Source organism: Podarcis tiliguerta (genome assembly GCF_965153285.1).
Source record: "Podarcis tiliguerta genome assembly, chromosome: 8".
NCBI classification, from domain to species: Eukaryota; Metazoa; Chordata; class Lepidosauria; order Squamata; family Lacertidae; genus Podarcis; species Podarcis tiliguerta.
Genome location: NC_139541.1, coordinates 2141951 through 2158496, shown reverse-complemented (window position 1 = coordinate 2158496; position 16546 = coordinate 2141951). Strand labels below are relative to the sequence as shown.

At 45.8% G+C, this 16546-nt stretch overlaps 1 protein-coding gene across 1 annotated transcript in view; it reads left to right on the top strand.

The window, feature by feature from the left end:
* FER1L5 (fer-1 like family member 5) overlaps positions 1 to 16546 on the top strand; it is a 94964-nt gene that overhangs the window by 43984 nt on the left and 34434 nt on the right. Inside the window, exons 22-35 of the mRNA XM_083453440.1 lie at positions 466 to 655; positions 1779 to 1934; positions 2543 to 2674; positions 3465 to 3628; positions 5348 to 5462; positions 6682 to 6784; positions 6898 to 7061; positions 8465 to 8638; positions 9453 to 9597; positions 11338 to 11415; positions 12245 to 12426; positions 14070 to 14231; positions 15369 to 15467; positions 15808 to 15969. Of these exons, the coding sequence (XP_083309566.1) occupies positions 466 to 655; positions 1779 to 1934; positions 2543 to 2674; positions 3465 to 3628; positions 5348 to 5462; positions 6682 to 6784; positions 6898 to 7061; positions 8465 to 8638; positions 9453 to 9597; positions 11338 to 11415; positions 12245 to 12426; positions 14070 to 14231; positions 15369 to 15467; positions 15808 to 15969 (2026 nt within the window). The remainder of the gene's footprint in view (positions 1 to 465; positions 656 to 1778; positions 1935 to 2542; positions 2675 to 3464; positions 3629 to 5347; positions 5463 to 6681; positions 6785 to 6897; positions 7062 to 8464; positions 8639 to 9452; positions 9598 to 11337; positions 11416 to 12244; positions 12427 to 14069; positions 14232 to 15368; positions 15468 to 15807; positions 15970 to 16546) is intronic.

Genomic DNA, 16546 nt, shown 5'->3' with positions numbered 1-16546 from the left:
TCCTAGCTTGCAGTGAGTAGTTGGTGAGAAGGTCCCCTCAAAACCTGGAGCCTGTCAGTACTCAGGAGAAAGAGACACTAGTGATCAAAACTGTGGGAACTTTTTGGAAAATATGTATTTCTGAGGTATGATGACTCACACCATAAACCTTTTTTAGAATAATGCCATGAATTTGTATATCATTAGAAAGTTAATTTGTTGCAATATATTCTGCTGTGTTGCATTACTTTTATCCTATCAAATGTTATAGCCAAAATAAAAGATGTTATACACAGAAAACCATGATAAAGGGCATTTCATATATAACTTTTCCTAAAGGTTTCCACAATTTTGGCCACTACTGTAGTGTCTATTCTTTACCTTCCCTTCAGTTCTGCCCCCAGAGCCACAGTTGCAATGAACGGCTTTTGTCCACCTCTTTTCCCCCGGGGAGCACTGAACTTTTCCCACTTCCTCCATGCTCAGGAGACCTCTTCCTGGCTGGGAAGCCCCAACAGTCCCTACCATGCTGGATCTGCAGCTGAGGAAGCTGCGCAGCCAACTCCTCCTGAAAACCGGCAAGGCAGCAGAGAAGACAAGTGGGAAGACCCCCCTGCAGAAACTGATTGCCAAAGCAGAGGTCTGGCTGAACAGGATCGCTTCAGTCACTTCCGAGGTACCTCCTGGGGACAACTCTTGTAAGGAATGGAAGCTCAAGGACTGTTTTTCTCAGATGCTTCTGGGATAGTCCCCCATGTTCCGTGGACAAAGGTGCTCTGCATTGAGCCTTAAAGGAGAAGGAAGCCTTGGGGTGTTGTGTGTGTATCGCACATCCTGTAATGGATGCCATAGTAGTGCATTAGTGGTAGATTTATACTGGAACATCCACACATCATTCCAGTTTATTGGTTGTTATGTGATGCTTCCCCAATGTTTCTGCATTATTGCTGGCTGCAGGGGCACTCTTGCACTATAGTGCTACAAAAGCAACAGAAGAAGAAAAAACCCAGAATATGCGTGGTATAAAATGTTGTTGTTGATATATTTATTTATACTTCAACTTTTTCCTTGAGGGGACTCAAGGCGGCTTACAGATAAAAATAAGGACTGGTAATAACATAGAAAATTGTGCCTGGAAACCAACTGGTAGCCAGCGGAACAGCTATAGCATCTTCTTCACATCTCGTGCACTCCTAGTGCTAGTTAAAGACACAGTTGCATGATGTTAGCCACAATCCATGGCAATCCTGTAGTTTCTTGACAAATGCTGTTATCTAATGTGTTTCCCCCCTCAAACCAGCTTCTATCCAACTAGCAAACTTAAGCTGCATTCACCTCCAATTTAAGAATGGTGTGTACATTTGAGACAGTCATTGCGCATCCACAGAGAAGAGCACATACGCAGATGACAGATTCATGAATAGGAGTTTGGGGAAAGGGGGTTGCAAGAGCCAAAAGGTCATGCTTGTTGGGTGAAGACATCCCCATTCACTCTCTCAGACCCTCCAAGTGCCCCTATTTTCCAGGGACGTCCCTGATTTAGAGAAGCCATCCCAGTTTCTGATTTGATCCTGGAACGTCCCACTTTTCCTTAGGATGTCCCTACTTTCATTGGAGAAATGTTGGAAGGTATGCTCTCTGATGTGACCAACACCATGCCAATGTGACTTGAAAACATTCAGGGTGGAAACAACTGCGCTGTGTTTGAGGCTGCTAATATGACATACCCTAAGTGTTATAAGTGCAAACACGACCGCAGTAAGTGACCTCTGGCTCCCTGTCCTCCTTGCTGCCCTTAGGCCCAGATCAGCATGCCGGATGTCATGATCTGGATGCTGTGTGATGACAAGCGGGTGGCCCACACCCGGGTCAGGTCTCATACAATCATGTTCTCCAAAGCTGGCCCCCATGCCAGGGGCAGGATGTGTGGCAAAACCCAGACCATCTTCCTGCAGGTAAAAAGAACTACTTTTTGACATTGAAAATGGAATCTCTGTTTGCTTGTTTTCCTCTTCCCTCCTCTTTCCTTTTTTCTTTTCTGCTGTGTCTATTAGATTGTAAGCTTGCAGGCTGGAATTGTTTTGTTTTTACTGGTCTTACAATAGCCATTCTAGGAGTCCTTTTTGTCTGGAAAGCAGAGCACAAATGCTTTAAATAAAATTAAAATAACAAATAGAAAGATATATGAAGCTTGGCTCATTTGTTTGCCAATTCTCTTAGCAAAAACCATAGGAATTAAAGCTATTGGGGTCACCCAGGAGGCACCGTACCCACAAGCATCTCATGCCCTCCCTCCAAGTCTGCCCAAGGGAGCTGCTGGCACTCCTCTAGCCCTGCCTGTTGTGCTTTCTTTCCTCCTTACATTACTGCCCTTGTGTCACAGGAACCAGCTTCATCAGCCAAAAAGGACTCTTCATATGGCTCCACATTATTGGATGCCCACCTAAGCATCACCTAAGCCTGGTAGACCTTCATCTAGCCATTGTGTCCACTGTTGTGTCTGCAGTCCTGATGGTGGTGGAAGGAATGCATATGCATAACTCTTTTCCTTTCTATCCCACAGAGTGCACAAAACAAAGGGAAGGCGGCTCCCATTCCTGCTGTGCTGCGGGTGCGAATGTGGCTTGGAGAGCTGGCTGATAGTGCAGAGTTCTTGAAATGTTGTGAAGGGAGAATCCTTATCTACGCTGAGACGGTGAGAGACAAGCCAGGCAGCTGCATGGGGAGGGTCCAGTTTCAACCTGATTCCAGGAGACACCTCCTCACTGAGCCACAGGGCTTACCGAGTGACCTTGGGGTAGTTACTATCTCCTAGCGTAACCTTTCCTCACAGGTTTATGCTGGGGGCCGTATGGGAGTGGGGGAGGCACTGTTGGAAATGCAGTCATAAGGATCATTCCGTTCGTAATTTCAAGGTTAATTTTGTCAATGTCAGCTAGCCAAGAGGGAAACAAGTGGAGGTGTTGCTTAACAAGCAAAGAAGGTGGCATGACATCACTGAAGCATCACGTGCTTTGATTGGCTGTGTAATTCTGAGAGAATTTTTTCTGTATGTTTGGTTGAATGCCTCCATGATATGTACAAAGCCTGAAGTAAAAAAGACATAACCTCTCTGTTGCTTTCTCCTTAGACTCCTTTCTCATAGAGTATTTTTGTTCAGTTTGCTCACCAGCATGTTTTTAAGACTGTAGGAAGCTGTCAAACTTTTGGACCATCTGGCTCATGGCTGCCTACACTGGGTAGCAGTGACTTTCCATGGTCTCAGACTGGGGACCTTCCCAGCCGTACCTGGAGATACCAGAGACTTTTACCCATGACCTTCTGCATGCAAAGCAAATGCTCTACCCCTGAGCAATGGCCCCCTTCCTCCAGACCTCTCTCTCTGGACTATGCTTGGGCCATTTAATTGGCTGTGCTGATAGGCACCGTGCGTGCTGCCCTGAGGGGGATGAAAATAACCATGGTTCTAACTCTCATGCTTGCAGTATGAAAATCAAAAGAAGACCCACGGAATATGGGGGACCAGGGACCTGATGCAGCACCCCGCCTTTTCAGATGTCACTGGGAAGGTCAGCCTTCCCAAAGATAAGTTCCAACCGCCTGTGGGATGGCAGTGGGATGGCGAGTGGGTCGTGGAGCCCCAGAGAAGGTAAGTGTGCGCATAATAATTTGAAGATTACTTACAAGGTTCTTCTTTTCTAAATGCCACACTTTTCTTAGAAAAAACGTCAAAATAGCTTTCAGTAGAATCTAAAGTGCAAATGACAGCCTAAAACAAAGCAGGGGGGACTCGGTAACCAACAATCCATCAGAGGGGGGAGTGGGAGACAGAATGTTAAAACAGGGTGTTTAAAAAGAGGGATTTAAAGACCTTCCTGTTAACGCTGGCATTTGATGGTTGATAGATACCGGCCATGACAACCTTGACATTAGCAACTGCGAGGGCATGCTGTTGCTTTTAAATGTTTTTCAGTTGTTTTTAAATGCTTTAAATGTGCTTTTGTTTTTTATTTTAAACTGAGATGTTTTAACATTTAGATGTTTGCCACGCTGGGCTGCTTTGAGAAGAAGGGCAGGAAACATCTGATGACTAAGGTTGCAGACACATGGTCTGGAATCATTCGCGCTCGTCCTCAGCATTCTGCTTTCAGTCTAAATTGTGATTCTGGACCCTGCCCTCCACAAGGGCGGGGGGGGGGCTGTTGGATGCCCCCTTCTTTGGGTTATCCAGGCCTTTTTATCACTGCACATGCCCCAGGTGAATGAAGAAGAAAGTAATAATTGGTGGACACCCATCCACAATGCTTAATAAAACACAGTAACTGTCTGTGAGGGGAGGTTATTGATTTTCTTTGTTATTATGGTATGTATTTTTCTGTTTTTATATTGTTATGCACCACCCCAATCTCCACAGCAGGGTGAAATTTCAGGGATTCCATGCGCTTCCCCAGGGTTTGTGTTTCCATTTGGAAATGAGGCACAGCAGAGACTGTGGTGTCTTCGTGATATATGGTTTATTTACACATATAAACAACCTGAGCCTACTGTGGAGGGGTCCAGAGCGTTGCCACTCCAAAAGGGTCTTTCTTCTCCCATAGGCCCAATCCTGAATTCCAACAGAAATCAAACATGCTCCAAAACATGGCTTTGACCCTCTCTCCAGAGAAACTTATGATTGTAAACTGCTCTGTAATCTTCAGATGAAGGACAGTACAGTGGTACCTCGGGTTAAGTACTTAATTCGTTCCGGAGGTCCATACTTAACCTGAAACTGTTCTTAACCTGAAGCACCACTTTAGCTAATGGGGCCTCCTGCTGCTGCCGCACCACTGGAGCACGATTTCTGTTCTCATCCTGAAGCAAAGTTCTTAACCTGAAGCACTATTTCTGGGTTAGCGGAGTCTGTAACCTGAAGCGTATGTAACCCGAGGTACCACTGTATAGAAATTTAATAAATAGTAATGATAATAATTTTATTTGGGTAGGTGTGGATACACCCACCCCAAAGCGAGGACCACCGACTTCTGTTTTCAAATAGGCCACAGCAGGGCAAAGGAGAATCAGTCTGCAATTAGCTTTCATTTTCAGAATGAAACCAGTTTCTCAAGGATCACTTTTCAAGGGCAAAGAATATAGAACAGATCTCAGTGACACATGGACTACATACTAGGGAAAAGCACTCGGTCTCCATTGATTCTAAAATAGAATGTGTCTACACAGATTACGTAGATACAAACTTTGTTTATTCCTTTTGCAATGTATTCATGTGGTTCACGCTGCTGGGGCCCTTGGGTCACTAAACAGTATGTAAATAAACCACACCATACCAAAAACATACCAGACCTTTGCCCCTTCTGCATCTGACCAGGCTCTTGCTGGACAAAGAGACAAACCACACCGAAGTGCTAGAGGAAGTGTATGAGAACCAGATCCGGCAACCTGGGCGTCGATGGAGACCGGCCCCAGTCCCCTATAGCAATGCTGTGAGTGAGGGGAGAGACAGACAGCTTCAGCCTGGGACTGAGGGCAGGCCCTCTGAGGCTTGGACATCCTTGGGAGATGCCAGTGGTTTTCAAACTTACCTTTGGAAGATGCTCTCCCTGTAGATCCCCCCCCCCCCCCGTCAGAACCTGCCATATCCAAAATGGGGGGAAACTTCCGAAAGAAGAAGGAGACCCCCCACCCCACAGAACATTCCTTGAGACTGCAAGGCACACATACTATAGCACCCCATTCCTGGGATCATGCAGGGCCAGCTCCAGAACCATTGCTGCCAGTGCCACCCCCAAGCCCAAGGATATGTCTCTGCCATCCTCCAACTCCAAGGACTTCATTGTATAAGACCCTAGAAGACTGGGTCCTCCTTGGCTCCTTCGCAGTAGGAGATTACGAGGGACAGGTGGGCCCCTTTAAGTAGGGCAGCCTCTTGCAGCACAGATGGTGCTAGCAATTAGACTACACCTGCTGCTGCCTTTACAAATGGGCTCAGGTTGTCCCTTGCTAGAGCTTTGTGTTTCCCAGAGCACAGCTGGAACCCTGCCTTGTGTCCAGCATGAACCTCACCTTGTCCTACACCCTGGGTGAGTCTTGCCACACTACTGAGCAGGATACCTCTATACCACAGGAACACACACACCACCATCACTCCTAAATTTCATGTCCTCCTGAGGCTGGGGGGTCAATAATCTGAAAAAAGACTCAGGGACCAACAGTGTGGTGCCCAGGAATGCGATGGCACCCTTGTGGTCTTCCCCTGGTGCCCCAAAGCCTCCAAGCACCACCACTGCCCCTTTAGCCATTAGATGGAGAAGATGAATATCTTTTCCTCCCTTGGAAAATGCTTAGGAAGTTTCTCTTTCAGCTTTATGTGCTTTTAAAGTCTCAGGTTAATTCTGCCTTAACCAACTTTTACCCAGATCCCTTGGGAAAGTGAAGTGTGTGAATGCAGGTGTACACTGACTCTCTTTCTGTCTCTTGAGGGAGGGACTGAGCAAGGGGAAAGAAGAGAGCTGGTCAGGGAGGGCAGGGGTGCTATGGCACTCACTTGAATATTCTAACATGCCCTCAAGCCTAAAAAGGTTGGCTTTCAATAGTACCTCAAAACCCTCTCCTGCACTGGAGCCTCCAAGATTTGCAATGCCCTGCACATTTTAAATATTGCTGCTTAGACACCCATTTTGCCCCCTGCCCTCTCTGTTTTAGAGTGGTTCGCCTGCCCCTCCAAAGGAAGAGATTTTGTGCCCCCAAGGCTGGCTCTTTGTGGAAGACTGGAAAGTGGAGGAGAATCGTGCTGTGGACGACGCTGGCAAGTTTTCCATTTGTGTTTGTCTTGGCGCTGGAGCCACTCCTGAGAACAATGACTGTATATCTTCTGGGGTCATTGCCTGGAGCCTCATGAGAATACATTTCCTCCCTTAGGTTGGGAGTATGGCGTTGCTCTCCCACCCGCTGAGTTCCCCCGTTCTTGGAATGCAGCCGAGAAGACCTACCACACCCACCGCCGGCGGCGCTGGCTCAGGAAACGCTGCCGGAACCTGGCCAGCGAGAACCAAGAAGGAAAAATGGCCGCCTTCCTTCGGCTGGTAACTGGCAGTGGTGCTCACAGCTGTTGTGCCCAAGGGCTTGTTCAGAGAATGTCAGGGATTAAAAGTGAGCCATAAATGCAGAGCAAACTCTTGAGGCCAGGACTTTTATGGGGACCAGGTGGACAGGGATTGGCACCCCCTGGGGGGTGCCAACTGACAGGACACTCAGGCAGGCTGGTAGTGCAGCTTAGACACGGCCCACAAAACAATAAAAACAATAAAATATAATACTTCATGGAAAGGGTACAAAATGATTATTAAAATTACTGGCACAGAGATAAGGGACATAAAAAGGCATTCAAGAGGTGCCTGCTAGTAAAAAGGAAGGGTGCTTGCTGTCCAGCCTCATATAACCAACATAATTAATCCATGAAGGGATTAAGACCATAGAGTACGCTGTCCTGCTAGCAAGGGTTACCAAACTATTTGTTATCACTCTTCTTCCTCCATGTTAACCATACTATAGGGACCTCTGCAGGCGAGCAGCCTGATAAAGCAGCGAAGACACTCCTGTTTGTTAGAAATTTATTAAAAAGAAAGAAAGAAAGAAAGAAACACATTCAGAGCAGGACAGACAGCCATGATCTCATTAGTTGCTCCAGTCCAAGTCATCGTCCTGCCCTCTCCAACAGGAGGAACACCAAAATCCCGCCTTCCTTCTCTTCCCCCTCCTTCATTCTCTAACCTACATTTTCTAACCTACAAGTTCTTGGACTCTTGGTTTGAATGCAATCCCCCTCCGAAGATCCAGCCTGAGAGGAAGTCTTATTTGATGGTTGCCTGGCAATATCTTGGTCAGGCTCCAACTCCTCCTCCTCTTCCTCCTGGGAACTAAACGCTCCTTCCCTGGGAATGAGGAGGGCCCTGGGCTGCTTTCTCAGAAATCAGACAGACAACTCTCAGCTACAGAGTTAACCTCTTCCTCACTCAGCTCATCTTCCGAGGCTGACTCTCTCGGTGTGCTCGGGGGGGGGGGGGGCGGCCACATTCCTGATACCTACCAGTAAGGATGTCTAAGCTGGATGTTCCAAACTTAGATCATGTGGCCTTAATAATTCCCACATATGAAGTAACAGTGTAGTTAAGTAAAACAACTAAGAACCACAAAAACAAAACATACATGAAGCCTCAAAATATATCGCAATGACAATGAAATGCAATGTAACATTGTGTGCGTCAAAATTGTAGTAACACACATGGCTGTCTAAACTGGGGCCCCAAATCAAATCACAATCTTCATTGTTACTGTTAATGATCAGCATTGAAGTGAACCCCCATAAAACCTTCAAGTCCATCCAGGGGGTCTCAAATGGCCTTGATACCAGGATCATATGTGGTGACCTAATCACTATCTTTTCTCCAACTCACTTCAAGCCTCTCTTTCCATCTATTTCCTGCAGCACTCCGAGTTAAGGCTGAAAGAAGAGACTTGGGAATATGCCCCACTCCATGGCTGGAGGTTCCATCTGCAGCGGCATCCCAGCGACATCTTTCGCCGGCGATGCTGGCACAGGAAGCTCATCCCAATGTCGCCCAGTGGTGTGGCCTCCATTTTTCTCTTGGAGGGTTCACTGGTAAGAAAAGGCAGGTGCCTTCTGCCTCAGCTGTGGCACAGCTGGCAAGTGATTCAGAGGACAGAAGTCAGTCTTTTGGCTTTCAAAGGACTCGTCCAATTAATTTCTAGGCACAGGTTCATGATGTGTAGGCAAGGGTCTGAGCAGGGGTTTTTTTGTTCTACCGCTTTCACCGGGGAAACATGCTATTTATAGTTGAATCGGACCAAATGTCAAACGGGTTTTCCATGGATTGACATTTGTTCCAATTCCACAGGTGAGCCCTAAATTGAATCTTGACTGCTGGAGACAGAAATGGTTCAATAGCAGCATCACCAATTCTATCCTCAGTGCATCCATGACAGAAGCTTCCATTCATTTCAGTAAAATTCAACAGAGAAGTCTTGGGATAAGTCACAGTGTGACTCAAGCAGAGTTAAGCTGAAATGTCTAGAAGTGTTTCTGAATTTCTTCTTTTTCCACCCTTGTAGAAAAAGATTTGCATTTTTTTCTGAATATTCTCTGCTGCTTTTTGTGTGGCCACCATTTCTCAACAAGAACACACACACACACACACACGAAGGTAAACAAGTTTTCCCGTCATCAGGGGGTGGGGTTTCAGGGTTCTCCTCCCCCCCCCCACGCACATACCATGACTAGCAAAACTGGAATAATTTTGGCAAAATAGCTAAAAGGCAATGTTTAAAAATGCAAAATAAAAGAAATTGTGCTCCTGTGCTTTATTTGCATGATTTGTATGGGTAGCAGGGTTTTTTTAAAGTGTACACGTATGGCATTTTTTTTTATTAAAAAAAATTATGTCATCTCTTTTCAGGGTGTGGAAGTTGAAAGCCAATGGAAAAATAAGAAAATTGAGATAGGAAAGAAAGAAGAAAAGAAAGATGAGAAAGAGCCAGAAAAAGCTCCCTCTCAAACCCTCCTGAAGAAGAACACCCCACTTATCTTCTGCATGTTCAAGAGTGAGTAGTCTGTGTTAACAGGCCTTAGCAGCTTGGGTGAATGAGAATGACTTACAGTTTCTGGAGTTTGAAGGCTTTATTCATGCAGGAACTATTTACCTGATGAGTGGATATAAGAGAGAAACAGCAGACATATTTTATGGAGAGAAGAACAAACATCTTTTAGGGTTGGAGTTAAATTAGACATAGAGGCTTACAAACACTGTTGGCTAAATAGCTACACACAAAGTGCCCTCTTGTAGTTTAAAGCAATTCATGCATTAACTACAAACTCAAGAGAAGGAAATGCATATGCTTTTCTCCAACAGTTTGTCCAAATAAGAGCACATGGAAAAAGAAGTCTGTCCTACTGCACATAAAATAACAAGTAAATATCAGATTCCATGACAGATACAATGGTCAAGAAACAGAATCAAGTGGAAAGAAAAGTGACAGAAAAAAAACCACTGGTAGCCCTGATTGACCCCACATTGATTCCTGAACTCCAGAAATTTCCCCAAATATGATAATTAATTCTTTGGCAAATAGTGCATTCAAAGCTTACATGGAGCAGTCATAAATCTATAGAATACGTGCCATGGTTTCTATGTATGCCACCTTGAACTCCTTGGAGGAAAGGTGGAATATAAAAGTAAGTAAAAAAATTAATAAAACATGAATTTAGGAACTGTAAAATGATGAGCCAGGCTTGGGCTTTAGGGGTATCCAAGACAAAGGACTGTTATCCAGAGACAGATTTAAAGCAGCGCATCTGGTTCTACCACACTAGGCGCTGAGTCTAGAGGGTGACACAGGGCTCGCAAGTACAACATAGTGAATTGAGCAGAGAGGAGGGCAGTGCTGAACTTTGGGCTCACATAGGGCACTGCTGAAATATGAAAGGCCAAAGTCTGCCCCTGCTGTTACCCCTCCCAGATGTTCTCCCCTTTCTCCAGGACTTGGCCGAACTGCTGGATCACCTCCAGCTGTGACACTTGGCTGTTCTGTGCCTGCCAAGAGCAAATGCAAAACCAGTTTGCTAAACCAATTTTGATGTATTTTAAATCTATGCAAGTTACATTGACATGAATTGAAAGCTGATCTTCTGATGGATCAAAATGCCTAGAGTGTCCTTGGTTGTGCCACTTTTTGGATATTTTCTCCCTGTTCTGTTTTTCGTTTTCAGTGGTCACTCGGCATTCCACGGCCACTGAGCATGCTCAGCACTTATTGGGCTGTCTTGAGGCAGACGCATCCATAGGGGGGTGGTTGTATTTTGAAAGATTCTTTTCTATTTCTGTAAACCTTGGGGTTCTCCCAAGCATTCTGGGGCATAACTCATCCCCTGAGATGGAATGATATTATGGACAAGGAGGCTCTCTAACAGAGCAAGTAGGGAGTTTGCAGAGAATTCGGACAAAAACAAAAGCAGGAGCAGAAATTGCTGGTGTTTGCAAATTCATCCCATGTCTGGAATGGTGCTCCCCACTCCACCATTTGCAATGCATTTCCTTTGCATTGAAATGAATGGGGTGGAATAACATAATGACAACATAACTTGTGCAATTTATATAATCAATTACATAAGCTCATCACAACGGACAGCGAGGTTTTTGGTGGAAGATGAGCAGCAGCTTGCTATGAATACAGAGCAAAATGGAAAAACTTTGCCTTCCTACACTCCTGTTTGCAAGTCTGGGTGGTATATTGTAGCCAAACTAGAAGGAAAGTTCAGTTCTTTTTTCTTCCTTCTCCTTTCAGATCCTGTCTATTTCCAGTTGCGCTGCTACATCTACCAGGCAAGAGACCTAATTGGAACTAGTGCTAAGAGTTCTGCAGGTAGGTGCAATGGAAACAAGTAATTGCAGGGGTTGGACTAGATAACCCCGGGGTCCCTTGCTACTCTACCATTCTATGATTCCAAGTCCTCTGCCCTCCCATGCCCTCTATCATTCACTCCTCCCAGTCCTCATCTCTTTCCTCACAAGAGGCCATTTCCCCAGAGGCACTCAAATGCCTGTGTTACGCTTTGAATTTAGGAGGGGCAGAATTTTGGTGTCCCCTCCCAAGGTAATTATTATTTTTCTGGTCAGGGCAAAAAAGCTGTGTTGCAAGAGATCCAGTATTGGATCTCCTGCCCTCTTCTTCTTCATCATCTTCATCTTTGTCTTCTTATCCTCAAATCATGCTCAGACTGGATCAGGGCAACAGTGCTGTTTTTTTAAAAGCCATTTCCCCATCTAACACCCCCCCCACACACACACACCCTCCCAATGTTGCTTTTAGCTCCACTTAGGAAAAAGTACAGCTATCTGTAGATCATTCCTCTCTCCTCTCCCTCCCCATTTGCTTTAACAGCTGCTTTTGCAGGGGGGCGGGATTTAGAGCAGGAAAGTGGCCTGGGGCAAAGAGTTGATGCTTACAGCACAGTACAGCTGGGCCAATCCAATGGTGGGTTGGGAGTGCAAATGTTGAGAATTCTCTGTTGGAGATCCCTAGACTCACCCACCTTAAAACTAGAGTTCCCAGAATTCCCAAGAAAGAGGGGGGGTGAATGGCTATTCATCCATTTTAAGCTTATAGCGTAGTGTTATCTTGGAAAACATGTAGGTGATATTTGAGTCTGTATCAGTAATTCCTCCATCTCCTGTTATTTCCTCTCTGCTAGATCCTTTGGCCCACGTTTCCTTCCTTCACATGAGCCAACATACCCAGACCATCTCTGGCACGCTGCACCCCTGCTGGGACCAGACCCTTATCTTTGAAAACATCTTGATCTATGGAGACCCTCGAGCAATTGAGCAAGAGCCACCTGTGGTGGCCTTGGAGGTCTTTGACTTTGACGCAAGTGTATGTGCATAGGAAGTTTCCCTACGCTGAGCCAGACCATTGGCCCGTCTAGCATGATATGATCTGTATGCTGACTGACATCGGCTTTCCAACACAGTCTTTCCCAGCCCCACCTGGAGATGCCAGGGATTGAACCTGGGACCTTCTGCATGCAAAGCCGATGACCTAATCCTGAGATAGGCATGAGGTTCTTTTCACAGGCCCATGAAGTCAACAGAAAAAGGTGGCAAGCAAAAGGGCAACTGAAATTCAGGCTTCTCTTTTCTTGCATTATTAACCTGTGATAACAGCACCGTGGGCAGTCCAGAAGGCATTCCCGGGTGCTTTCCCTCCAACCTTTTATCTTGAGTAACAACTCAAGAGCCCTGCTATATCAAACCAAAGACCCACATATTCAGGCATCCTGTTTCCCAGTTAATCTATCTCTAGGAAGTCCACAAGCAGGACAGGAAGGCAACAGCCCTCCTCTTTCATTTATCCCCAGTATCTGATATTAAGAGGTAGACTACCTCTGAACGTTGGCTATCATTTGTAATGGTCCCTGATAAGGCCCCCTCCTCCATAAATTAGTCAAGTTGCAAATGTGACAAAACACCACATCTCATGGCAGTGAATTCCATGCAACATATGTCAACAAACACTTTCTTTAGTTTGGGGTGACTAATTTTTTTCCAGCCCAGGAGCCAAATTCATTCTTGGTCCACCCACTGTAACCTTCTAGAGTAATTGTGATTTCCAAGGATGCTTTTGATAGACTTGGATTACCTTCTGCCTGTTTTATGTTTCCCTCTTAACAAAGAAATCACTCTCAGACTACTGCGTAAACAAGAAAAAGACAATGTTTATTCATATCAAAATACTTGCCAGAATTCAAGAGCTATACTGCTGAAAATAAGGCAAGCAATCCTTAAATGTTACAAATATCCATAAGTCCAGTTCAAAATGGAGATTGCTCTCTGGTAAGGATGGAGAAGAAATTTGATTTGGTTCACATTTAAAGGCAAATCTACCTAATTCGCAGCACTTCTCAACAACACACAAACAGAAACACACAGACCCTTCAGAATTCACACTTCTTTGAATTTTGCAATGTAGTTCTCCCTCCATGTAACATGTACAAAAATGCATATATTTGAGTAAAGTGTTCATAAAAATATATGTGAAAATAACATAGAAAAATGCATTATATTAGGAAACACTGCTTTGCAGAAATGTAAGTGTTAGGCAAAAATGTATACAGTTAGGAGAAATTTGCAATGAGACGCATATGAATTTTCATGGGAACATTTTTGAAAACAAAAAAATCACAAACTAATGTGGAAATGGGGAGAACTGAATGTAAGATCAGAAAAGAGAGAAACTGAAATTGATGGATTCGCCCCCCACCCCTAGTCTCTTTTAAACCTGGCCTTCCCCACCCTGGTGCCCTCCAGCTGCTTCAGACTGTAATTTCCACATAAGGGAACAACTAGATTATAACACCAAGTACAGTCTTCAGCATGTCCAACATTTCCTGTCTGTTTGCTTTCTGACCCTTCACTATTGCCCACATACAGGCAGCCAAATCTACTATTGGCTTTTAACCTCTCCTCATGCACACCTAGCCTGGGAAACCTTCACCCCTTGTTCTGTGTCTCTTTCAGGGCCACTCCCATTATTTCATGGGAAGGAGCTTGTGCATCCCAAGTGTGCACCTGGATCTCAGCTCACGAAGACTTCCCCGCCTCCAGAAGTATACCATCATCAAAGAACAGGAGGATTCCGGACAGCTCCTGGCTGCTTTTGAGCTTCTGTTGGACAAGAAGGTAACAAATTAAATTATGCCTTATGGCAGGTTATGCATTAGTATCATGGACTGGTGTGATGCAGAGGAATGGTGGAACTAGCAGGAGAACTCTCAAGGGAAGAAGGCACAGAGTCTGGGCAGTGGTGGTGGGACAACAGTGAGTGGTCACTGGGAGACGTGGGAGAAGCCTGGAAAGTGGTGTCAGAAGCTGGAGAGGTAACAGGTCTCAGTGAGCTGGGAGAGTCTGTAGCAGAGTCCAGAATCAGAGTCATAAGCTGAAGCAGGAAAGTGGGATGAGGGAGGCCAAGAGGCAGAGATGAGTCAGGCAAAGTGACAGGAGTCTGTCCCCCCCTTCCTGCTCCGACAAGCAGTGGTCTCCCAGGAACACAAGAAGCATGAAAAGGGTGGGGGAGAGGTTGACTTCATGCAGACACAGTCTACAATTGCTCGAGAAAGGTCCTGGAGAGGAGGGAGCTTAGGTGGCTGTGGTGAGGCAGAGACTTTCAGGCTTGGCAACTGATCCAGGAGGCAAGACCTACCAGACACGAGCTGCTGTGCTCATTGGGCCTGGCATTCCTCTGTGCAGACTCTGTTCTTGCTAACAGAAAGTTCACTCCAGCTTCAGCAGTGTGATTTACTGCTGGCTCACTCCTGACATTTAGGTACACCGGAATAAACCCAAATTAAGCTACAACTCCTTTAAAAGACTGAATAAAAGAGTCATGCAGTCGCAAGCAACTATTTTCTTTGAGTTTCCCAGAGGCTCTAAAGCAGCCTTCACTATCCCTGGTGCCCTCCAGATATTTTGGACTACAGCTCCTTCAGTTCTACTCCTCACAGCCACCTTCCCTGGGGATGATGGGAGTTGTAATTCAAAACATCTGGGAGGTTCGAAGGAGCAACCTGCTGCCTCAGCATCATTTCAAAAGCCTTCTGCAACCAAGCGTCTCAAAGCTCCAGCACGTCTAAGCAGGGCAAAAGAAATTTGTCTACTACACCCTACTCTCTAGATTTCTACTCTCCAGATTTGCTCTCAGGGGCTCGTAAAGCCAATAGTTATCCTCCTGCTAAAGACTGAGGAGAAAATGTCATTCATCACTGGCTAAAAAAAGAAAAGTAGATCTGTGTTCAGCAGAGCTCTTCATCCTCTCTACAGGATGGATCCTTAGGAAAGCTTCCACCGCCTGCATGGAAAGATGGGACATACATAATCCCAAAAGGAATCCGGCCCATCTTAAGGCTGATGGCCATTGAGGTGAGTGTAAAGCCACAAGGTGATATTATTATTATTATTATTATTATTATTATTATTACCCTGCACATCTGGCTGGGTTTCCCCAGCCACTCTGGGTGGCTTACAGCATGCATGGGGGGGGGGGAATAAAGCATAATAAAACATCATGAATTTAAAAGATTGCACGGGGGGGGGTGTAAACTCCACAATTATCATTTAATTCTTCAAAGGTTCAGGGGAAGCAAAATGGATGGATTGGTCCAACCCTGCAGCCAATCCAGAAAGCAGAGCCTCAGGCCCTGTGGCCCCACTTTCTGCTGAGCTGTTGCTTTTACAAATATTTATCACGATCTTCCCACAGATCCTGGCTTGGGGCCTGCGGGACATGAAGACCTACAATCTGCTGGCCGTCAGCAATCCGAGTCTCATCATAGAGTGTGGAGGAGAAACGCTTCAGACGCCAGTCATCAGGAATCTGCAAGAGCACTCCAATTTTCCAATCAATATCTACCTCATGAAAGTGGTGAGTGGGCCCCTAACATATGGCAGAGACCGTTTCCAAGGGCGAATCTTAAGACTCGAGATGAAACTAACCTCTCCTCCAATCATCATCATCATCATCATCATCATTATCTCCACCATTTTAGAGCTTGCTAATCAGATTTTGCAATCCACATTTTCACTGTGACCTTTTGCCTCATGTCTCCTTTACTAGCTATACTTTCCCTCCAGCCTCTACGCAGGGCTGGCCCACCCATGAGGCAAGGTGAGGCGACCGCCTCAAGCAGCAGGATTCACAGGGGCAGCAAATCTGGCCTCCAAGGAATGCATTGCCCACTGCTGCCCCCACAGTTGCAGCGTGCTCCTTGGGGGCTGGATCTGCTGCCTCCTCAGCAGGCCCCCCCCCATGCCACCTCCACAGTAGCTTCTTAGAAACCTATAGAATTGTAGAGCCGGAAGGGACCCATGGGATCATCTAGCCAAGCCCCCTGCAATGCAGGAATATTCAGCTGCCCCATATGGCGATCTTAGTGAACAGGAGGCACTGCTGGTCTCCTCCCACCCTGTTCCAGATGTAGATCTTCTCTCACCCTTTCTTC